Source organism: Lithobates pipiens, unplaced genomic scaffold (genome assembly GCF_037356315.1).
Source record: "Lithobates pipiens isolate NorthernLeopardFrog02 unplaced genomic scaffold, aLitPip1_a1.2 Scaffold_16, whole genome shotgun sequence".
Taxonomy (NCBI): Eukaryota; Metazoa; Chordata; class Amphibia; order Anura; family Ranidae; genus Lithobates; species Lithobates pipiens.
Genome location: NW_027507748.1, coordinates 538,545,585 through 538,570,707, shown reverse-complemented (window position 1 = coordinate 538,570,707; position 25,123 = coordinate 538,545,585). Strand labels below are relative to the sequence as shown.

Genomic DNA, 25,123 nt, shown 5'->3' with positions numbered 1-25,123 from the left:
CGGCATCTTGGATTTACTCGGGTTGTCTTTGTGTAATATTAAAATTTGTTTGATCTGAATCATTTGCGTGTGAGAAATATGCAAAAAAAATTAAAATCAGGAAGGGGCAAATCCTTTTTTTTTTTTTTTTTTTTTTTTTCATATAACTGTATGTCATTTTAATGTGTCCAGATGGCCATCATCTTTTTTCTGTCAGGAGGAACAAAGAACGTGTCTGGTAAAAAAAAAAAAATGCATTCCCTAAACTAAACTTTTATTGGATGATGCATCCATAAGTAAGCCAATACCCAAACACACAATTAGGACCCTTCTTTTCAAAACAAATGTTTTTCAGAAATTAAAAAAATGATGTAAAGTTGTAATGTAGAGGTAACAGTCAAATGATCATAAGGACAGCAATATGCATCTTGAGATTTACTGAATGAATGCAGAATAAATTGACAATGCTAACAAGACAGGAACTGTGGTATGCAATACAAAGAACAAAATTAGAAGTAATGTAACTATTACAATAACAGGGGTTGCCTAGGAGAAGTTTTTCCAATAAGGGAACCAGGCAGCAGCATCGCACAGTCTGAGACATTAAGAGAAACTATATAAAGTACAAAAGACCACTTGGGTAGGGGCAACACCTCTCTCACAAGTAGACTGTGTTTTATATTCCAGGTAGCTGGCTAAAGGGCTCCCTAGACCTGTCCCACAGTAAAGTGGCATGAAGAGTCTCTGGTTTGGACACCTGATTTGCTGTAGGCGCATTTTAGAAGCCATTGAAGTAGTGCCCTCTGCAGTGACTGGGTCTTCTCCTGAAGTTCTATGCTAATATGCCCTGAATTGGCTGTCTGAATGCAGGAGAAAATAGAGGACCAGACTCCCAGTGACAGATCTTATGCCAAGTTCCCTCTGCTTAAGCAGTCTCTTGGGACAGAAATCAGGAAAGCTTATATTTCCTGGGCATTTCCAGACACCCAAGGGACAACCAAGTGGTGGGGAAAGAAAATAAAGATGCTTGCACCCACTGCTGAACAGGGTGGGTAAAGAGGAACTCCACTATACTCTACTCCATTTGAACTTGCTGTACCTGGCAATTTTGAAGACCAAACTAAATCTACCTCCTCAAAGTTTTCAGGGGGCTTTCCAAAGTTGGAACTCTATGAGAAACTAAAGGGCTGAGTCTCAGATCCATATTCTAGGCCATGAAGTAGTGCATCTTAATCTTTTGGCATGTCGGAAAGTTCCACAGCAGGAGATGTAAACTTCAATTGGTTAACCACTGGAATGTGTCCTCCTGTCAAGACCCAAAGCCTCTTCTGGGGGCAATGATGGAATAACAGGAGGCAAGCACCAATGGCCTTCAAGTGGTCGAGACAGACGTAGCTCACAAAACTGGAAATCTGGATTCTCCATCTCCTGTTGCTCTTCCTAGGACTGGCCTTTTTATGAACTGTTAGGCCTCGACCAGGTGTTGCTTCCACTCCTGAATCCAGGAATTCTGAGTGTGCTCCATATCTTCTGTGAAGAACTGTGCATTGGAGCTTGTGAGTTGCCCAATGGTCCTGCCAAACACAACATGGTTTGAATGCACCATTAATTGTATTTCCAGACCAAGTCTCTCCTCTCTAAACAAGAGAGAGAGTATTTACCTTTTTTGTCTTCATTCCAAAGTTCAGCTTAAACTGAGTAAGCAGTACTGTGAAAAAAGTACCTTTTTTCTGGAATTACACCTAATAAAAAATTAGCAGAGTGCTTCCTAGTTTGATAAGTGTACAGGGGAACTTCTTTGCTTACAACCTTTATAGCTGTACATCTGCAGTGTGAGAGCTAAAGCACTGCTCCCTTTGCTAGTCTTAGCAGATTTGATGTAAGATTTGGTGATTTTTATTGATATGCTTTTACTGCTGTTCTACTTGCTGGAGGCTTTCATTCAAGCAAAGCTCTGTTTCTACCAAAATGGCTGCACCCACACATTGCAGGACAAGCATGGTAAGTCATTAAGAGGAAGGAAAGCCACCTTTTACTATTTTCTTTGCTTCTACCTCCGGCAGTGATCACATGCAAATAATCTGATAGGCTGGTTGTGCTAAAGTCGATTGGTGGAGCAACTGCTGTGCAACAAGCCTGCTGAACCAGCTGAGATTCGATCCATCTATGGCTGGCTGAAATATCAGCTGCAGGGAGACCACAAGCAATACCATCATTTGTTCTTGGCCTGGCTTCTAGGGTTTCGTTACTCTTCTCTTATTTTAGGTACAGTATAAACCATAAAAAATGTTGTTGTTTTGACATTTTTATTGCACTGAAGGTTACTTTTCATATGGAAATGTTCTTTTCAAATGAACCCCATGTCTGCTGCTCTGGGACCCCTTCCTGTGTGTGCTGGAACTGTCGTTTCAGGAAGGAAGACAAATATTTGTAGGTGCTCCAGCTTAAGGATGAATGGTGTTCTCTTACCGTCTTTAGGATATCCTGTGTCACAGGACATACACTTGAATATTGTTTATACAAATGTTGAGGTAACTGCAGCAACATCAATTCAAAGATAATTTCATAAGCAAAGGATGTATTGTATGTGATAGACCAACACAAAGTGGCACATAATTGTGAAGTGGAAGGAAAACGATAAATGGGTTTTCAATTTTTTTTACAACTATCTGAAAAGCGTGGTGTGCATTTGTATTCAGCCCCCTTTACTCTGATATTCCTAATTAAAATCTAATGGAACAAATTGCCTTTCAGAAGTCCCCTAATTAGTAAATAGAGTCAGAGTCCACCTGTGTGCAATTTAATCTCAGTATAACTACAGCTGTTCTGTGAAGCTCTCAGAGGTTTGTTAGTGAACAAACCTCAACATGAAGGCAAAGGAACCCACCAGACAGTCAGTTATACAGTTGTGGAGAAGTTTAAAGTAGGGTTGGGTTATAAAAAAATTATGCCAAGCTTTGAACATCTCACAGAGCACTGTTCAACCCATCATCTGAAAATGGAAAGAGTATGGCACAACTGAAAACCTACCAAGACATGGCCGTCCACCTAAACTGACAGGCTAAGCAAGGAGAGCATTAATCAGAGAAGTAGCCAAAAGGCCCATGGTAACTCAGGAGGAGCTGCAAAGATCCACAGCTCAGGTGCGAGAATCTGTCCACAGGACAACTATTAGTCGTACTCCTCAAATCTGGCCTTTATGGAGGAGTGGCAAGAAGAAAGCCATAAGAAGTCCTGTTTGCAGTTTGTGAGAAGCCATGTGGGGGACACAGAAAACGTGGAAGAAGGTGTTCTGGTCAGATTAGCCCTAAATTAAAATTTTTGGCCTAAAAACAAAACGCTATGTGTGTCGAAAAACAAATACTGCCCACCACCCTGAACACACCATCCCCACTGTGAAACATGGTGGTGGCATCATCATGTTGGGGAGATGCTTTTCTTCAGCAGGGACAGGGAAGCTGGTCAGAGTTGATGGAAAGTTGTATAGAGCCAAATCCTGGGCAATCTTAGCAGAAAACATGTTCGATTCTGCAAGAGACTGGGGCTGGGATTCCCCTTCGACCAGGACAACGACCCTAAACATACAGCCAGAGCTACAATGGAATGGTTTACTTTAGAACAAAGCATATTTATGTGTTAGAATGGCTGAGTCAAAGTCCAGACCTAAATACAATTGAGAATCTGTGGCAAGACTTGAGAATTGCTTTTCACAGGCACTCTCCATCCAGTCTCACAGAACTTGAGCTATTTTGCAAAAAGAGAGCAAAAAATTACACTCTCTAGATGTGAAAATCTGGTAGAGACATACCCAAAAAGACCCAAAAAGCAGCTGTAATTGCAGAGACGGGTGGTTCTACAAAGTATTGACTCAGGGGGGCTGAATACAAATGCCTGCTAAACTTTTCACATTTATTTATTGTATATTTTGTGGATTTAAATTTTTTTTTTAGATTGCTGCTCTTTTATGCAGCAATCTACAGTTAGCAATCTACAGAATTTGCTAAAATCCGCTTCTATGAAAGGCTTAGTCCACATTTTCACTGCTATTACCCTGTACGCAGAGGTCAAACCTTTTTTTTTTTTTCCCTTAACCCAATAAGCTTAAAGCGTTTGTTAACCCAAAAAAACAAATCGTGTCCCCTAAAAGCATGCTATACAGCACAGCGCTCCCCCATATCAGCTGTAATACCCGTCTGATCCTGCCTGGCTATTACCCCCCCCCCCCCACCATACACTTACCACGATATATCAGGGCTGCTGAGCCCTGACACCGTTGTCAGCATACATGCCTCCGTGAGCCACAGCCCTGCTCTCGGTCTCCTGTGTCCTCTACTCCATTCCCTCCCCTCTGTCTGCTCGTGTCAGCAAGCAAGTGGATCAAGCCTGCCTTCCTCCTTTTTCCTTTTTCCTTTTTTTTTTTTTTTTTACACAATGCTGCTGGTTTTTTATTTTGCAGCATTACAACCAGCCACTGGAGTCCTAACAACCAATAAAATCATCCGTTAAAAAGGAGCACTTTGGGTATAACTTGTTTTGTCCCTCCCCTGCACCTCTCCCTCAGCATTGGGGGGTCACATTAGCTGAGTGAGGGGGAAGAGAAATGTTGAAATGCTAGTCAGTGCCAGTGTGCACTATATTGTCAAAAGTATTGGGACACCTGCCTTTACACACACATGAACTTTAATGGCATCCCAGTCTTAGTCCGTAGGGTTCAATATTGAGTTGCCCCACCCTTTGCAGCTATAACAGCTTCAACACTTCTGGGGAGATTCTACAGAGGTAACAGTTTCATATTTAGTTGTGTGACCAAAATGACCCAAACCTTATATTTTGATGTGCCAGTCCTGTTTTGGTGTAAAAAATGATGGTCCCCAAAACAAAGTGCTCAGAATTTGTCACCCTCACACAATACATGGGTAGCACTATGGCAATTGTGACAATATGTAGATGGCACTCTGGAATATGTGACTTTTTTTTGTGCACAATAAACATGGACAATCCTGATAGCAGATAGCCAATGTATGCGAGCAATTTTTACAATACACGAGAAGCAATATCTGACATTTGGCCAGCCATGCCAAAACATCAACGCAGCAAAGGAGGAATAGTGACAATACTTGGGCAAGTAGAATTAATTAGAGGATTAGAGAATAACAACAAATGAGCGTTTTGTGACAATCCACCAGCAACAAACCTCCAATGAAGAAAATATGTGGAAGTCAAATGGGCAATGGTGGAAATCCCTCTATTTCTAAAGTTGCTTCTAATTTTTGGGACACCCCACATATGTGGTTGGGACTAACACATAGGAGTGTGGGAAGTGTTTATTTATTTATTTATTTTTATTTTTTTCTCGTTCTGGGGATTTTGCTTTCAAGGCATGTCACAGACAATTGTTACTATTATCTTGGTGAATGGTCATATAACATAAACTGAGGAATGGGGGAACAAATAATTTTGAAAGACATCAACAGCACAGTGGCTAAGTGGTTAGCACTTCCTACTTGCAGCACTGAGGTTTGAATCCCAACCACGTTACTACCTGCATGGAGTTTGCATGTTCTCCCTGTACCTGTGGGGGGTTCCTTTGGCTATTTTGGTTTCCTCCCACATGCCAAGATTAGTTCGGTTGATTAATTTGCCCTAGTATGTGCATGTATGTGAGTTAGGGACCCTTAGATTGTAAGCTCCTTGAGGGCAGGTACTGATGTGAATGTGCAATATATATTATAATGTGTAAAGCACCATGTTAATTGACGGCACTATATAAGTATAATGTGAACTTCTTTTTCAGATGTTGGCTGTACATGGAGGTTAAAAAGAGCGAATGGCAAAAAGGATTTTCCAAACTGACAGGTATATACAAACTTTAAATGTAAACCCTTAAATTTTTTTAAAATAACAAACATGTTATATTAGCCTGCTCTGTGCAATGGTTTTGCACAGAGAACCACAGATCCTCCTCTTCTTGGGTCCCCCACCAACACTCTAAGGCGCCCCCCCCCCACTGAGTGCCCTCATAGCATGCCACTTGCTATGGGGGCACTCGTATGGGCTTGCTTCCGAGCCATGGATGCACAGAGCACAAGCTATGCTGTGCTTTGTGAATGGTACCACAGTTTTCTGGGACATGTGATGTGTCCCAGAAGACTGCAGGGATGGAGGGGGGAGGACTTAAAGCGAAAATTCCCTTTTGGGTGAAGCTTCAATTTGAATGTATTAACAGATTTAGACTCCCTATCAAATTGAAGCCAAACTCCAGCTCAGACACACAGCAAACCGTTTTTTTCTTTTGAGATAAAGACTTTACATTAAAGCGGAACTTCAGTCATTTCTTCATCTTTTCAATCTATTAAATCTTATGCCTTTTGATTTAACTTTGGATAGTAAAACATTTTTTTTCTGCCAGTAAATTCCTTATACAGGCCACTTTCTGTTTCTTGTCTGGTAATTAGCCTAGGCTTATGTTATCATGCACAACTCTCTCTCTTAGGCTGCTTTCACACTGGGGCGGTATTCAGGCGTTACAGCGCTAAAAATAGCACCTGTGTAACGCCTGAAAAAAACCGGCCCCTTTAACTCCAGTGTGAAAGCCGGAGGGCTTTCACACTGGAGCGATGCGCTGGCAGGACGGTGAAAAAAGTCCTGCTAGCCGCATCTTTGCAGCGGTGAAGGAGCGGTGTATTCACCGCTCCTAAACCGCTCCTACCCATTGAAATCAATGGGACACCGCGGCAATACCGCCGGCAAAGCGCCGCTGCAGCGGCGCTTTGCGGGCGGGTTTAACCCCTTTTTGGCCGCTAGCGGGGGTTAAAACCACCCCGCTAGCGCCCGCACACCGCCGCTAAAACGACGGTAAAGCGCCGCTAAAAATAGCGCCGCTTTACCGCTGACGCTGCTCCCGCCCCAGTGTGAAAGCAGCCTTACTCTTGTGAAAGTTTACCAGGAAGGGAGAGGGGGTGAGTCATCAGATGGCCAATGAGAGCTGCAAAGCTGGTGGTGTGTGTCTGTTTAAAGCCAGGAAGTGAACAGGCAGCAGCTTCAGCTGCCCACAGTTAAAATGGATGCAGCCAGACTTAGTGGAGGGAGATTTCTGTTACATATTTGGCAAGCACAGAATGTGTGTGTGTGTGTGTGTGTGTGTGTGTGTGTGTGTAATATGCAAAGTGGTTGGAGGGAAGCTTCAGAATGGCAAAGATGTTTTTATTCGGGCGACACGGTGGTGTAGTGGTTAGCACTCTCATCTAGCAGTAAAAAGGTTTGCTGGTTCAAATCCCAACCACGACACTACCTGCCTGGAGTTTGCATGTTCTCCCTGTGCCTGCGTGGGTCTCCTCTGGGTACCCTGGTTTCCTCCCACACCCCAAAGACATGTGGGTAAGTTAATTGGCTCCTGTCCAAAATTGGCCCTAGTATATAAATGGACCTTGGATTGTGGGCTCCTTGAGGGTAGGGAGTGTGCAATGTACAGAGATAGGGACAATTGTAGACACTCACTCGGGATGGACTGGTGTCATTATTCAACCTTAGTAACTATGTAACTATTACAAATGATGCAAACAGACTGCAGTTCGCTGTAAGCACCCCTGCCTGTGGTTTGTCTCATTCATGTATACTGATCATCCTGCTGGAGTGCTTGGGGAAAAAAAAAACAGACTTGCTGGCTGGATCATCAGATGAAAATAGAAGAAAGAGAGCCTAACAAATGAATAGAATGCAGCAGTCACATCCTAATAATTGGTAAGCTGCAATATAATGTTTGTTTTTGAGTCCATTGCTGCTTTATGTAACTAACATGGAGGTGAATTAAAGCTAGCTTTTAGCCCTACAAGAAGTATGCATTTCCTGCATTCTAAAAGAAATAGAACAAAAAACACAGAAGTGACTGTCATTGTCACAGCAACTAACACAGCCCAGGCTCCTCCCACCTATGACGCCAGAGCCAGGCAGGGAGGAGGAAGAACACTTATGCTTCTGACGTAGCAGCAAGCATGAGAGGTTGTCTGCACTGCTGAACAAGGACCACCGACAAGCCGGTTGCTGTAAGAATGTAAACAAAAGGAATATTGTGGATAGGGACTGCTTTGGAAAACAAACTGGTAAGTTTAACACAGGGCATTGTCAGTTTGCATGGTTGTTTGTGGGCATAGGTGCACTTTATGGAAACGTAGTCCTAGCTCCCAGTATAAGATGATTAGAAATGGCTGCATGCATCTATATATAGACATTAATACAGACAGATCTGTATGGTAATGCAGTAAAGATATGATAATTGTGTGTCATCTTCATGGAGAATACACTCCCTGTGTTGTTTTTAAGGAAAATATCAGTGACATCCTTTATAGCCAAGAGGACAGGAAGTTACAGACATAAGAAGCATGGCAAGGTGGGTAAAGCCGGTACCCATTGGACTTGTTGCCAATCTCATTAGTAGAATAGAGACCGTAAAGCTGGTAGTTATTCCAAGGAAAGATGCCAACCCTGACCGCATGCAATGTTTACAATTGTCACCACTAATTGACCTCAGCTTTCTCTCACGCAGAAAAAGTTGTGTGAATATGTCAATTGGAGCGGGCAGCATTGATCTGCTAGTATCCCACAGGAAGAGAAGGGGAGCAACAACGAGACGGGGAGAAAAGGGGAGTAATAATGATGGCTGCAGAGACATAGGGATTTTACTACAACTGGAGAGTGCAAAATCTGCAGCAGCTGTGCATGGTAACCAATCAGCTTCTAACTTCAGCTTTTTCAATTAACTTTAGCTTGGGTTCACACTGAAGGCGGGTTTGAAATTGCGCGATTTCAAACCTGCATTTCAGTCCGACTTCTGGAGAGATTTTGGAGACATCTGTGCGGGTTCATGCACAGATGTCTATTCAAATCCCCTCCCCCCCCAAAGTCGCCAAAAGTAGTGCAGGAACTACTTTTGGGAATCATTGCAGTGCGGCGATATTAGCGTCGCACCGATTTGGACCGCGCCTTTGCTGGCAATGGGATGTGAACGTGGGCTCAAAAAAAAAAATGGAATTGGATTGGTTTTTATGCAGAACTGCACCAGATTTTGCGCACCCCAGTTTTAGTAAATTGCCTCATAGTCAAACATGAGAGAAGGGAGTAATAGAAAGCGGCCAACACACAGCAAGGACCGGTTCACACCTGTATTGCACAAGAACACAACACATGTTCCTGTATGGTACAATTTTGCAGCCCATTCATTTGAATGGGCTGGAAATTGCACCGAAACGCTAAACTTAAAAAAAAAACGCTGTGCCAAATTGCATTGGGTCTGCAGTGCCAACGTGATTTGGTGACTGCAAGTGGACAGTGCCTGCGATCTGCATTTCAGGTGCCATTAACAATACATTGGCTTTTGCAAAGGCAGTGTGTTTTTGAACGCTGGTAAGAAGTGGCCCTAACACATGGAGATGAGGGCGAGAAGCAGTAAAAGGCAGCACAGAACACCGACACAGATGAAGCATACTTCTGTCTATATTGGGGCACATTTACACTTGCATTGCCCGCTGAAATGCGATCCATGGTGGAATGCTTTTCAGAGAGCATTTGACAGGCAACAATGAGGCATTATGTTACCTTCTCACTGCATGTCTAAAGCCCTAAAATCCTGCACCACCATCCCATTCAATTTAATGGGTCATGTTCAGTGGGCAGTATTGGCCACCAAACGTTATGGAGAGATAATTCTTTGCTATGCAGTGATACAAAGTGCCGCAGCATGTGTAAACCCCATGTCTGCTGCCTTTGCAGCTGAAGGAGAAGTTTTATAACATTCATAAAGCTACACACTTCTTGTTGTGCTTTTTTTTTTTTCCAAGGTTGTGGGAAAGTGAAAGTACAGCAGGGCTGAACAAATCTAACGTCACAAATAAGCCCAGAGGTGACCAGGTATAAAAATACACTGCAGGTGTGCTGCACTTTAAAAAGTCCCGCATGTTGCATCTTTGGTGCAGTTTTTCAAAAGCACACCAAATAGGCACCTTCCATTGTGAGTCAATGGGAACACATCCTCCGTTGACGGGCTGCGGCCCTATCTCCCGGAATTTCGGCCTCTCTTCTCCTTCCCTGCCAGGCCAATTAGAAGGCGCAGCGCGCTTCATGCACGCACAGTAGCGAACCCACTGTGAAGCTGAAAGGCTTCACTACCAGGTTCCCTTACCAGGAATGGCAGTGGCAACACCCGAGAGTTGTTGACCGGATGGGGTGCCAACATCGTGGGCTCCCTGGACAGGTAAGTGCCGTCATATTAAAAGTCAGCAACTACAGTATTTGTAGCTGCTGACGTTTAATTTTTTTTTTTCACCCAGGCTGGACCTCCTCCATTTAAGCTGCACAAAAGGGCCCTTTAAATAGCTTTGCCTAAATTGTCCCAAAAAGGGTGTGAATGTGCTTACATTAAGCACTGTGGGTTCAGGGTGTTCTGAATTGCTACTAAAAGGAATGGTTAAATAAACTTAAAGTGGACCTGAACTGAAATAAAGATTTACTTGCTCTAAGACTGGGTTCACACCTATGCGTGCTGTAATGGATATGCTTTCTGGTGCGTTTTGTGTTTTTGAACACGTGACTTTGATGTGTTTTGCACCTTCTTTTTTTTTTTATTTTTTTTTTTTGGCTAATAGGAAAGTATGACAGTTGTGTTCATGGAGTGCATATACTATGATGCGACTTAGGGTTACCGCTAACCATAACATATAAAGGTTCCTGCACTGCTTTGATGCAACTTGAGTGCCAGAGAGTGTAAAGTTGCATCAGTCGCACTCCATTAACTGTCAAACTTTCCTATTGGCCAAAAAAACCCCATCAAAAATGCATTTAAACCGCAGCACTTGCGTTTTGGTGCAGATCCATTTCTGTACATGCAAAATAAAATTTGTTGCGGGAAAAAAGTCCCTGATTTGTAAAAAAATGCACAAGCTCAAGTTGCACAGATGTTCACTAGATCTATAGGAAATTCTTTAAATGGACCGTAGTGCGTTTCTGCAAAATGCGCTAAAAATTGCAGAGATATGAGCCAAGGGTAAAAAAAACAAAAAACGACCAGTTTACTTGAGTTCCTCCTGGAAAAATAGCTGCATACTATTGTGCTGGAGAGGAAGCTGTACCTGAACACCTGCAGTTAAAGGGGTTGTAAACCCTCAAGCTCCAGCCCCTGCCTCGGATCCTCATTGAATAGATTGATAGGAGCAGGAGCCGTTGGCTCCCGCTGCTGTCAATCAAATTCAGTGATACAGGAGTCGGGGGTGGGGCCCGAGTCCTGATGTCTGTGTCAGTGGACGCAGCAGCACGAGTGCCCCCATGGAATGCGGCTCTCCGTGGGGGCACTTGAGAAGAGAAGGAGCCAGGAGAATAGGAGAATCAGGCTGCTCTGTGCAAAACCCTTGCACAGAGGAGGCAAGTACAACGTGTTTGTTATTTAAAAAAAAATAAAATAAAAAAAAAAACATTTACAACCCCTTTAAAACATCTACCTGCTTATGCTTTGTTTCATTCTGTAGATCTTTGCTTCCTACACCTCTTCTGATGCTTGTTAAATATTCCCCTACTATTTTTCAGATCGCCAGTCATCAGTGGGACAGCTGTTGCGTGAGGAGGCAAAGTCCTGTTCTTGTACCAAGATGACGTAGAACAAGGCACGTTAAAACTGGCCATAGATGGATTGAAATTAGCCCGGTTCAGCATGGACCAGCAGAATTTTGATCCATCTGTGGCCGATCACCTTCCACAGGAGTCACTCTAATGATTGACTTTTCTCAGGCTGGCTTGTTGGAAAATGTTCCTTTGGTCAGTACAGAGATTGTCAGTTACAGCTGTCATAATACAATAACACATTGGGGAGGATTCCTCCATTTACCTCACTTGTGTGGATGGGGGGGATACGAAGAATATAGCCTGCCTAAGCCAGTCCTGGGAAAAAGGTCAGATGCAGAGAACCCACAGAAAATACTGGTGACTAGCCCTTGCCCTTGCTTAACTTTTTGGGTCCAACTTCCACAGTTCAGGTCCTCTTTAACCTTTATGAATTAGACAACATTGAATCTCCAGTAACTTAGAGATAAAATAACCATTTTCTTTGTTGGATGCATTTTTAAACAACTGAGCCTACTTAATAAGGTGAAGAACAAGTTGAAGTTTGCCTAATGTGGTAACCAACAACCAAGGAGTGATGCATTTCTGGCTTCTCTCAAGGGTAAATTCTCCCCGTGGTAATGATTGGACATACATTTTAGGTCAAATACATGGAGGGCTAAATTGAAATAAAAAACAGAGATTTTTATGTGCAATTAGTATTGGTTGGCATTTATAGCTACTCTTAAAGAGGAAGTAAACCCTAATGGGTTCATTTCCTCTTTGATTTCCTGCAAAGGTAAAGCATAATGGACTACTATGCATCGCATAGTAGTCCATTATGTGTCACTTACCTGACACAGGAGCCAGCAAAGTCACCGCTGTCCCCTGTAGTCCACCGCATCCATCTTCTTGGTGGGTCTCGCTGCTCCGCCTCTGTCATTCGGCGAAGTCGAGATGACGTCACTCCCGTGCATGCGCACGGGAGCCGCCACTCGCGGCATATCGCCGTTGACCGCGGCATGCTCAGTGCGCCTGTGCGCATGCGCCGTAGACAGCGGTGCCTGTCTCTCGCCAAATATCTCCTAAACCGTGTAGGTTTAGGAGATATTTCTTGGACCTACAGGTAAGCCTTAATCTAAGCTTAACCTGTAGGTAAGGGTTTACAACCACTTTAAGGGTGTGTACGCTAAAGAGGTTAAAGATTTTACTAAAAAAGATAGAAGGATCAGTAACTGCAGGTGAAACCTTTTACGTTCAGGATTCTTCCTCTGATAACTACTGAGCTTGGCCTCTGTAAATATCGTTTACTAAATAAACAAACCTGTAAAATAAAAATTTATCAACAAAGGCTATTTATTTATTTATTGTTGGATAAAAATGTCTGTTTATTGGCTTTTTTATTTATTTATGTTTTAGTTAGCAAGGCCAGAATACATGCCTATTTTGAAATGATAAAATAGGGACAACACTAGGCATCATTGTGGGGGGCACAACAGCTATCCTATCTATTTTCTTGCAATTTATAGAACTCTATATAGATTTCAAATAAATGCAAATGGGGAAGAGATGAGCTCATATCTCTTGTCCATCAAGATCCCTAGGCTCGTGGTAGACCAAAAACCTAGATATTTCATTCAACTATGTTTGTAACCTTATACCTGCATTCTTATGTTTTCAGACACTTTCTATATTTCATCCAAGCTGACAATGGTAGATGTGGGAAAATGGCCAATTTTTGCACTTTGCCCTCAAGAGGACCTGAAATCCATCCAACAGGCTTGTGTGTTTGGTTCTGGAAATGAGGTCTTGTACATCACAAAAAATGACGAGGTAAATGTATGTATTTAAGACCATTGTCTGTTCTTTCTTACTTGGTACTTTCACGTTTTGTAAGTTACTGTATGTCCCTACCTATGACCAGTTAAAAATAAGTGGAAAACAAGAATCTTGTAATGCAGTTTCCAATTTTATGTGAAAAAAATGCTAGTCTGAATTCCTTATTCTTTTCTTTGATGAACTGAATCCAGCACATCGATTTGACAGCCAGGCAACTAGCCTTTTTGAAAGGAAACTTTGGTAATGGCAGTCTATATTTTTCAGGCTAAAGACGGAGTTTGATTAGTGAAAGGAAGAGAATAACAAAATTTGGTGTTTTGTAACTATATACGTACAGTGCCTCGAAAAAGTATTCATACCCCTTGAAATTTTTCACATTTTGTCACGTTACAACCAAAAACGTAAATGTATTTTATTGGGATTTTATGTGATAGACCAGTACAAGGTGGCACTTTATTTGTGAAGTTGAAGGAAATTTTTTTTTTTTTTACAAATAAATATGAAAAGTGTGGCGTGCATTTGTCTTCAGCCCCCTTTATGCTGATACCCCTAACCACTAAAATCTAGTGGAACCAATTGCTTTCAAAAGTCACCTAATTTAGTAAATAAAGTCCACCGGTGTGTAATTTAATCTCAGTATAAATACAGCTGTTCTGTAAATCCTTCAGAGGTTTGTTAGAGAACCTTAGTGAACAAAGAGCATCATGAAGACCAAGGAACACACCAGACAGGTCAGGGATAAAACTTGTGGAGAAGTTTAAAGCAGTATTGGGTTATAACAAAATCCCAAGCTTTGAATATCTTACAGAGCATTGTTCAATCCATCATCTGAAGATGGATAGAGTATGGCACAACTGAAAACCTACCAAGACATGGCCATCCACCTCAACTGACAGGCCAGCCAAGGAGAGCATTAAAGTGGAAGTAAACTCCCCTATCGTTTTCAGCCAAGGAAGCTGCCATCTTTGCCTCTGTTTAATCTTCAACTGCTATGGTGCTGCACATGTGATTCGTTATGACACCAGCCATTGGATGGTTTGATAGTTTGGCTGAGAGCACAGCCAATGTGCAGTTAGCATTCCCGGCATGCCTTTTTTTTTAACTGTTTAAATCGATGGGTTTACTTCCACTTTAATTGGAGAAACAGCCAAGAGGCCCATGGTAACTCAGGTGGGAGAATCTGTCCACAGGACAACTATTAATCATGCACTCCACAAATCTGGCTTTTATGGTAGAGTAGCAAGAAGAAAGCCATTGCAGAAAGAAAGCCATAAGAAGTTCCATTTGCAGCTTGCGAGAAGCCATGTGGGAGACACGGCAAACGTGGAAGAAGGTGCTCCGGTCAGATGAGACCAAAATGTAACTTTTTGGCCTAAAAGCAAAACGCTATGTGTGGCGGAAAACTAACACTACACTTCACCATGAACACACCATCCCTACCATTTAACATGGTGGTGGCAGCATCATGTTGTGGGTAAGTTTTTCTTCAGCAGGGACAGTGAAGCTGGTCAGAGTTGATGGGAAGATGGATGGAGCCACATACAGGGCGATCTTAGAAGAAAACCTGTTGGAGTCTGTAAAAGACTTTAGACTGGGGCGGAGGTTCAACTTCCAGCAGGACAATAACCCTAAACATACAGCCAGCGCTACAATACAATGGTTTAGATTAAAGCATATTCATGTGTTAGAATGGTCCAGACCTAAATCCAGTTGAGAAGCTGTGGCAAAACTTGCAAATTGCTGTTCACAGATGCTCTCTATCCAGAGCTTGAAGAATGGGCAAAAATTTCACACTCTAGATGTGCAAAGCTGGTAGAGACATCCCCACAAAGACTTGCAGCTGTAATTGCAGTGAAAGGGGGTTCTACAATGTATTGACTTGGGGGCTGAATACAAATGCACGCCACATTTTTCACAAAAAAAAATGTTAAAAGCCATTTATCATTTTCCTTACACTTCACAATTATGTGCCACTTTGTGCTTGGTGTATCACATAAAATCCCAATAAAATACATTAATGTTTTTGGGTGTAACATGACAACATGTGGAAAATTTCAAGGGGTATGAATACTTTTTCAAGGTACTGTATATGTATAGTAGATGAATTGCGTAACCTGCAGATCTTTGTTGGTATGAATTTCATTTGCAGTTGTGTGTTTGCAGCTATTTGTGATGGGGACAAACAGCAGTGGTTGTCTAGGGACTGGAGATGCTCAGAGTACGATTGAACCAAGGTGTCTTCCCATGCTCTCTGGAAAGAAGATAGTCAGCCTCAGCTGTGGAAGTGGACCACACGTAGTCATTGTTACTTCTGGTATGTAGAACACATTTTAACTTGTTAGAGGGGCTGGTGAGCCTGATGTATTGCATCTGCTACAAATACTGCCATCTAGCTGTTTTCCTCTATAAGACTAGACAAATATGTATAGATGACTCTTTTTCAGCTCGTGGGCTGAACGAGAGAAATCAAATGGATTCCTCCATATATGCTAAACAGCGCCACTGAAGGGATTTTTTCCTAGCCATTGTATTCTGTCAGCTGGCATCTGCAGCTGTCAGAATTTCCAAAGAGTGGCTGCATCTGACTGCATGCAACTCCTGTTCAGCCAACAGTGCTTCTCCTTCCCCATAAGAAGGGGGAGAATGGCCTCAAAGTTTACGCCAAAATACTGATGAGTTGAATTTTTTATTTTTTTTAAAAGGTGTCATTTTTAGGCTTTTAAAAGTAATTGTCTTTTCTATGACCAAGCTTTGCTATGAGGTCGCTAATTCTTTTCTGACCTTCCTCTGTGCACCCTTAATTCAGTTTCACTGTGTTACTACAGACTTGAGTTTTATCACTTATCAGGATGCAAGCAGTTGAGTTGGACTTGGCTCATAAGTAAAAGTACCTCTAAAGGTTACTTAAATGCTCTAATTGAACAGCCACAGGATAGTTGAGCGGGTCTTGGCTCAGAGGTTAGGGGTAGTCAAACTCTAACAAAGGGAAACTTAAACAGAAGGGCCAGTGTGACTATATATTCCCAGTCAGTGTGTTCATACTAGGCACATGATGCTGGGTGTCATGCAACCCAAGACAGCAGTGGCAGGAAGAGGATGGAGTAGAAGCAGTGGCAAAACTACCAGGGTCGAAAGGTTGCACTTGCGACCGGGCCCTGTCGTACCAGCACTGTGGGGTGGCCCAGTGCCATCGCCAGCATAAGGTACTCCAGACTCCCGGAGCACAGTGCACAGAGTTCTGGTTACTTGCCTAACAGAGTGTGCTAGTGGGCACCTTGTTCACCTGCTTCCTACCTCTTGTGGGGTGCCCTGGGTCCCACACTGGCGATCGCCCCCTCTGTGGTAGCTGGCTTGTCTTCCCGTAAACTGCCTTCGCACAGACCTCACTGTAGGAGGAGCCGTGGAGAAGGAACATTACAATGCAAGAGCTGCACTGATGGTCTGAGGTCTGTGTTTATATATGGATGTACATATACAGACGAGAGGAACTAGGTGCAGGTTAAAAACCATATGAACCCGGAGGAGTGATTAGGGGGGTTTAGGGGGATATGTGCACAACACCTTAAAGTCCTTTCCCCTCCCCCAAGGAGATGCCTGCCACAGAGGGGGCAATTGCGGTGGCTGGGACCCCTGTCACCTGTAAGAGATGCAGACAAGTGCCCCAGGTGCCCACTCTGGTGTGTCTCTATCAGGCAAGTTACTGGAGCCAAGTGCCAGATTTACGGGACACCAGGATTTTCTTCAGATCTTGGGAAAGTCCCTCCAAAACCGGTACAATTAGGAGCAGGAGCATACTTACATGGGTCACAATTGCGATCCAACCCATGCAGCCCCCTGTACACCTGGATAGGAGAGGCAGCATATAGAGGAACTGATCCCCCTCCATTTTCCTCCTGCGGCCTTTCAGTGGCTGCAGGAGGAAAATGAAGGGGATCGGTTCCTCTACATGCTACCCCTCCTAATTACCTCCCGCTGTGATCGGGACCCTGTGCTCTCTCCTGCCCCCCCATCCCCCCGCAGCGTGTGCCAGGTTCCCCCCTCTTCCTGCGGCTGCTGCAGGGGATGCTTTTAGGATGGAGAGTGGGCTGATAAATGTGTCATTTAGTGCCCCTTCCTTGTCTGAGTGAATACCGTCCCGATCACCAAATGATCCATACCGATCACTGACTCTGTTTGTTCATATCTGAGGCTTAGTAAACTGTGATCATTGATAACTCGGTTTACTATGCTTCAGTTTGTGAATGAACAGGAAGCTCTGTACAGAGCTATTCCCGCCCATTCATTCTGTGTTGCTGAGGCTGCAGAGATAGAGATTGAGGGCTGTGTCCTCAATCTCTCTTCTCTGTCTCAAAGGTGGAAGACCCCTGATATCTTGCCAAAGCCCCCAAACGGGGCTTCTAAAAAAAAACTTTGTACAAAATAAATACAAAAATAAAATTGTACAAAAAAAATAAAATAAAAAAAATAATAAACACAACAAAAAAAAAAATGACTGACGCCAGTGGTGGAACTACCATTCTGCCATCGCAGGGGGGGGGGGCCCTGGCCGGGGGTCGGGGGGCCCTTATGGCAACTCTGTATCCTGGTCTAGGCCGACAAGGCCCAGGCTTAGGGCAGCACTTTGCAGGTGGGCAGCATGGAAAGAGTCCCTGCCGGCTAGCGCTGTTAGTGTAGCATCAGTCTTATGGGGCAGACTGGGCTGAGAGGCAAATTAGTTTAGCGCCTCCATAAAGTGGCCGCACTGCTTCTGGTATGTGGGCGGCTGGCATACCGCAATTGGGGGGGGGGGGGGATGTGGGCGGTGCCACTTCTTATTTTGACTGTCCTATCGTCCTGGACCAAAAACCTTCCTCACTGTGCTATGTTTTCTGCTGCACCATTGGCATGCTTATATCTTCTTGGTCCTCTCCATAAAATTATCAGAAACTTGTGCTTAAATTAGAACTATGGGCAACACTAGCCCCTGTCAGTTTATTTTTTACCATCCCTGTCCCATTGCAGAGATTTCCCTTCACTTCTTGCCCCATAGTCAAACAGGAAGTGAGAGGACATCTATGCAAATTAAGGGAATCCATTATACACCCCTCCCCCCCAGGCCCTCAGAACTAGTGTCCCCACTCGAAAATTTCAGGACGGGTCTTAAACAGCAAGGGGTGTGGCCTTGACAGGAAGGGGTGTGTCATATTTAAATTAGAGGATGCACGAGTTTAGTCAGGCCTAGGGCTGCACAAAACCTAAATACACTACTGCCTTATGGTTTCTTGCATCGGGGCCCTGAAAGTTCTAGTTACGCCTCTGAGTAGAGGTTCTGTGGGAGACTGGTAAAAAGAGAGAGGGTTAGTATTACACAGACTGCTGCCCCCTTTGGTTTCTTTTTTTGGTGTGCTGGACAATTTGTTTTTCTATTTTTTTTTTTTTTTTTTTTTTTTTAATCCTGCAATTGGGATTTAATGTGAATCTGTACTTGTCTCACGTAGGGCAAGGCAACTGGTTCACTTAACTGCCACTCTCGTTTGCTACATGTACTCCTTATTTTCCACGCGCCCACCAATTCGTCTGACTACAGGATGCATAGAAAGGAAGACTAAGGTCAAAGTTGTAGAGTAGAGCTTCTGCTCTTGCCCCAATGTAACAGCACTGGGTTCCTGAGTGTTCAGTCACCTACCAGCACTGTCACATTAGAGGAAAGAGAGTAAGTCCCATGTTTCTCTTCATTCCTGGCATCAGAACACTGCAGTGTGGTAGCAAAGAAAGGGTATGTGTAGTGGGGAAGGGTGGTAGTTAACTGAACCTGGTGCCTTGCAATACATGGACAAAGCACAGGTTTACTTCTAGCTTACTGAGAAGATTTTATTTAACTCTAGGAACATATCCGATTGTCATTGAATGGGTAAAACATAAAAAAAGTTACAACTTGGTCATATGTGTGGTAAACCTATAGAACACACTATTCTATGGCCTTTGCTAGTGAAAGTATTTGAATAGTTCAAAGCTCAGAAATGCTGAACATTGAAAATCTCATGATTTTCATTTATTCCCATTCACACCTGAGCGTAGTGTCACTTGACATTTGTAGCTCAAAAAGTTCACCGTCCTCTTTTAGGCTACAAGCTTCAAGCATTTTGTGGCCCCAATAGACTTCAATGGGATCCTCAGAAACTTGTGAACATGTGCAGAAAACTGCATGGAAGAGCAAACGTACAAAGTAACTTTCTTTTTATTGGCTAAGATTTAATTTAAAACAAGGCTCAAGCCTCAGACACCCATAAATATGCCTGTACAAACACAAAAAAAGACTGCAAAACCGCCAAAGCTCAGATGTGACTCAAGTGTTAGAGCATGGGTATACAATATCAGGATTTGTTTAACTAGCAGTCAACAGAGAAATAAAGAAGAAAATATTTGTGTCTCTCCAAAGTTTCTGGCTTGTATTTGGCCCTTGAGGACTTCATCCGTATATATCCCTGTGGATTGTTTTTTTTTTTTTTTTTTTTTTTTTTTTTTTTTTTGTGCCATCCTGAATTTTGATGGTTGATGGATGGTTCAGTTATTTTATAGGAGTGTTCTTGTACAGTGAAATTGATTTCCTAGGGAAGTGGTTCATGATCACTCTTTGCTGTTGTATGGTCTGCTTTCAAATGGGGAATCATAATTTTCCATGTATTAGAAATGTATTAGGTGCCTGGTGTGATAAAAGTGCTAAACTTTGTAATAATTTTACACATTGTAAAGATAACTAATGGGCCGTTGCCCTTATTTTGTTTCTGCAGATGGAGAAGTATATAGTTGGGGTCATAATGCCTACAGCCAGCTGGGCAATGGATCCACAAATCAAGCATTAACTCCATGCCAAGTGTCAACTAACTTGATAAATAAGAAAGTTGTAAGTGTGGTTTGTGGCTCACACCATTCAATGGTAACTACGTCTGATGGTGAGGTAAGCAAACATCAGTGATGTCATTCTTAGGTCTTGTACACATGAATGCCTAAAGGGAGAAAGTGCTCATTTTGCATGTATGGTCTGCACCATGTTCTTAGTAACAATTGCAAACTTCAGTAAAACAGTGCAAGAAGCAATGTGTTCTGCCTGCGGAAAAAAATGTAAAGTCAGCAGCTACAAATTACTGTAGCTGCTGACTTTTAGAATATGGACATTTGCATGTCCAGGGAGCCCACGATGTCAGCACCACAGCCGATTTTTGGATCAGCTCCCGGGTGCTGCCACCACCATTCGTGGTAAGGGAAATCAACAGAGAAGCTTTTCAGCTTCACAGTTGGCTCCCTACTGCGCATGCGCCAAGCGCTCTGCATTTTCTAATTGGCCCGGTGGCAGAGGAAGGAGGGCGAACTTCTGAGGGAGGGTGTTCTGTCAGACTCTGCGTCCCGTCAGATTAGGTAAGGAAAGTGACATTCCGTCAGCTGCACATGTGTTCCACAGCTACCAGGGTTACTAATCTGACAGAACACCTGCAGTCAGAAGAAGGCAGCGGACATCTTACTACACCCAGCTACGTCTTTAATTTAAGAATAATTTTAGCAATAAAGTGAGTGGATATAAATGTAGTAAGTGTAAGCTGTTTGAATCTTTAATTTTGAAAGCCTGAAGGTTTAGCGCTGAGCAGTGGGGGGTGTACCAGCATGGCCTCCATCTCCTTTCTACTGCTTGCTTTCAGCTTATTTAAAAATATAACATAAAAACAGCATCACATATGTCAACATACTATATTTAGATCCGCTCACTTTATTGTTAAAATACTCTGAAATTGAAGACGTAGATGGGTGTAGTAAGGTGTCTGCCCAGCCTTCTTCTGACTGAAGGTGTTTTGTCAGATAATAAAACCTGGTAGTGGTGAAACGCTTGCGTAGCTGATAGAACGTCACTTCCATTACCTAAACAGACGGGTCGCTGATTCTGATGAAACAAGAACATTGTGACGCATTCTCCCGGAAGTGGGGAAGGGTACCTATCAAAAACAGGTACCCGTTTCCCTTCTCCCCCCTGAAGGCTGCCAAATGTGGCACCGGGGGGGGGGGGGGAGCAGATCAGTGGAGCTTCCACTTTTGAGTGGAACTCCACTTTAAGTGTAAAGTGTGCTACATATAGTAACTTATTAGTAATACTAAAACATGTTCTGGTGTTTGTGTAGGAGCAATGTTACAATGCAAGGCACTGTTTATCTTTTTAATTTAACTTTATTAAAATGTGACAAAATTACACTTTGTTCAGGTCTATGCAGCACAGTGTATTTATGCACACTGCGGTGTCATGTGGTGTGGTAAGTTGTACCAGATAAAAATGAAGGATGCCTGCAGTTTTACACAACACACCACAACCCACCTCAATGCAGCGTTTTGGTTGTAACAGGACACATACAAAACAGCAGTTAAAAGAAAAGTGTTGCTTTAGGAAAAAACAAACATTCATATTCACCTAGATAGCTGTAACACCGATCCCAGCCGCAGCTCTCTCCCACCGCCTCGAAGACCGTGTGATCAAAGACCACTGATTGCCCAGTTTGTGGTTGTCAGGCTGCAGAGAGCTGGTGACTGTCACTACCAGGCTCTCTGCATTGCCCCTTGGAGCACAGGGCTGTGAAGGGGCGGGATGGGCTGGCTCGGTGTCTCGATGGCTTGCTGAGATCCTGAGCTAGCTGCCAGTCAAGGCATCTGGGTGGATCCTGACTGTAAAGTCTGAATCTTTCCCGAGCCTAGACTGACTGAGTGATGTCAACCAACAGCAGACTTTAGCCCGCTGTCAGCCCAAAAACGTGTCACAGGAGTGCAGAACGAACTGCACTCCTGTGGTCTATTGGAGAAGCATAGCCAAGATAGCTTTGACTATACTTCTCCTTTTAAACTGGTCATAGATGGACTGAAATTCACCTGCTTCTATGGGCAAACTGGTTGTACTAAAGTTGATCTATCGATTGACGTCAGTACAGCCAGCCTGTTGTGTGATTTTTATTTTATTTTTTTTCATATGATCACTGCTGGTGGCTATAGCCGTCAGCAGTGATCATTGTATTCTGACGGTGGGGAAACCTCCTGCTGTCAGAATACAATGGCACAGAGAGGGATTCTCCCATCAACTCTGACTGTATTGTTGGGGAAATCTAGCAATTTTCTTTCCCTAAACCATGGTTGAAGAAAAGTAAATTGCATAATCTATAGCCAGACTTATGTGCCTGCAGATCAACCCATTTCAACGGAGATGGTGTGAATGAGTCCTAATGGTGTTTTTCATTTTATGAAAATGGATTGAACTTGTCACTTTGTTCATTGCAGTCCTAACAGGGTAAGCTTAAAATGTATACTGACCCAAAACGAACCAGATTCTAACAAAGTAGTCACTTTGCGCAAAGGCGCTGGTTGGCAGTGTCAGGTCATGCAAGTATTGCAGCACTTTCAACTCCACCAGATAAGCCTTTTTGGCTTTTATTTTCATTTTGTAACATATTTTCCACCGGGCGTGCACTGGTGGTCAGGCTGGACTTTTGTTATAAGATTATGTGTTTTTTCCAGCTGGTCATTTGAGAAATAGAAGATCTTATGTGTGCTGTGAAAGCCTGTAAAGATGCTTTTATATCATGTCTAGCCCTAACCAAAAATAAAGTCTTGGGTCATACCTGTAATCACCCATTTCTGAATATGGCTCCTTCTCCTGTTTGTGTTCTATAAACTGTGGTATTAATGAAAGGTAACTTGCAGCAGTCACTATATCATGAACATGAATATCATTGTATTTCACTAAAGTACTGGGTACCATAAACTATTGCCATTTTTATTTATTTCTTTTAAATATAATACTTGTTTTCACGTTTTTTGACATCTGTTGTATCTCAGTACTGCTAATTTCCTGTAGGTTCTTCGCAGCCACTTGCGATCTCCACACACTCCAACTAAATGGTATTTTCTAAGCTGACCATACACTAGTACAATTTTTAATTCAAACATTTTAGTTTTAATTGTTAGTGGGGTCAAACCTTTGTTTACATTTTCTTGTCACCTGTGGTTGAAAATGAAGGCGTGGGATGGAAAAGTGTTCTCAAGCAAATTTCTAACAATGAGATTATCTGCAGATTTTCTATGGTCCAATGGAAAAAGTGGGAGATTCCTTCATCCACACAGTTTAGCGTACATGGAGAAATCTGTTGCACTTTTTCCATCTAACCATAGAAAATCTGAGGATAATCTATAGGTGTATGGCCAGCTTCACTGTGGTTTTCATTTGGGAAACTTCATTCACTTCAAAATGGAATGTTAAAAGCAAACTTGTATTGAGGCCCTTCCTTGTCATATCATTAATTGTATTGTACATTCGTATAAAAATCTGCTTGTTTATGGCCAGTTTTAGACTGGATTTCATGGTGGTGACAACAGTGTACTGTACATTGCCTGCGTAAAGTGTGTTTGAAATGACCACTTGTAGTCTCCAGTGGAAGCCCACATGACAAAGTGGCAATGCAGGAGAACATAGAGGGACAGTTGTCACTCTATATAATAGGGAATGTGTGAACATGGGCCTTCATGGCATAAACACCAGGTATTTTTAATAAAAGATGCAGATCTAAAAATAATGAAAGGAAATGTTGAAATTGCATTAACATACATTATTCTGATCATTGCAAAAATACAGTTGCATAATTATAGCTTTAGGTGTGATTTGCACGTGATGGCACATGTAGACCTGGTTTGTTTTCAATGCATGCAGGAACCTTGGTAGTTGATAACTGAATGCATGATATAAAAGAAATTCTGATTAATCTTCTTTCTTTTTTTTTTTTTTTTTTTTTTTCCACAGGTGTACGCTTGGGGATACAATAATTCTGGACAAGTTGGTTCTGGCTCTACTGCTAATCAGCCTATTCCAAGAAGAGTTACCAGCTGCCTACAGAATAAGTTTGTTACTGGCATTGCTTGTGGACAGATGAGTTCTATGGCTATTGTAGAAAATGGAGAGGTGAGATGTGTGCAATTATTATACATGAGCAAATGTACTCCTATCATGGCTTTAGGCTAACTTGTCTGAGACTATAATACTATGTTATTATTGAAAATCACCAACTTTTCAGTGATATTAGGGGTTACTCAGGGCCTCATTTTCCACAGTTATGATTGATTAGGTTCAGGAAATGGTCTCCTCCTAGCAGCACTGGGGTCGTTTGTTCGAATCCCAACCACGGCAATACCTGCCTGGAATTTGCATGTTCTCTCTGTGCCTGCGTTGATTTTCTCAGTGTAATTCGGTTACCTCCCACACTCCAAAGACATGCCGGTAGGTTAATTGGCTCCTGTCTGTCTAAATTGGCCCTATTATATGTAGGTACGAATGTGAGTAAGACCGTCTATAGACAAAATTAATATCTTTCCTGCCACAGGTGGCAGGAAAGAAATTTGCTTGATTCCCCACACACCACAGACAGTGTTGATGCGGGAATCCCTCCTGCCAGGCCATTGTCTTTTCCCAGCGGAGATGGCTTCCCATTCCTTGCCAGGAGAAGATAATGGCTCTGCAGGAGGCATTCTCACATCTGTCTGTGTTGATCTCGTTCCTGCAACTCGTGGTTGCAAGAAAGAAATTTGCTCTGCTCTTTTTATGGCTGGCCTTACACAAATTCATACCTACATATACTAGGGCTATAGCAGCCGCTTGCAATAATTGCAAGCCAATCCAGCAGGCTGGTTGTACCGAAGTTGATCAATCAACTTGGTACATTCAGCC

At 42.8% G+C, this 25,123-nt stretch overlaps 1 protein-coding gene across 9 annotated transcripts in view; it reads left to right on the top strand.

Annotated features, from left to right (window-relative positions):
* Window positions 1–25,123, top strand: part of RCBTB2 (RCC1 and BTB domain containing protein 2) — an 87,386-nt gene that overhangs the window by 15,285 nt on the left and 46,978 nt on the right. For 4 of the 9 annotated variants that reach the window (XM_077483274.1, XM_077483266.1, XM_077483275.1 and 1 more), the window contains exons 2-6: window positions 5,774–5,835; window positions 13,244–13,401; window positions 15,565–15,715; window positions 20,172–20,338; window positions 24,203–24,361. In XM_077483274.1, coding sequence (XP_077339400.1) covers window positions 5,787–5,835; window positions 13,244–13,401; window positions 15,565–15,715; window positions 20,172–20,338; window positions 24,203–24,361 — 684 coding nt within the window. In that variant the 5' untranslated portion in view covers window positions 5,774–5,786. Of the gene's footprint in view, window positions 1–2,057; window positions 2,245–5,773; window positions 5,836–7,923; window positions 8,079–11,550; window positions 11,628–13,243; window positions 13,402–15,564; window positions 15,716–20,171; window positions 20,339–24,202; window positions 24,362–25,123 lie in introns of those variants that run through there. The other 5 variants (XM_077483270.1, XM_077483267.1, XM_077483272.1 and 2 more) reach the window with 5 other exon arrangements.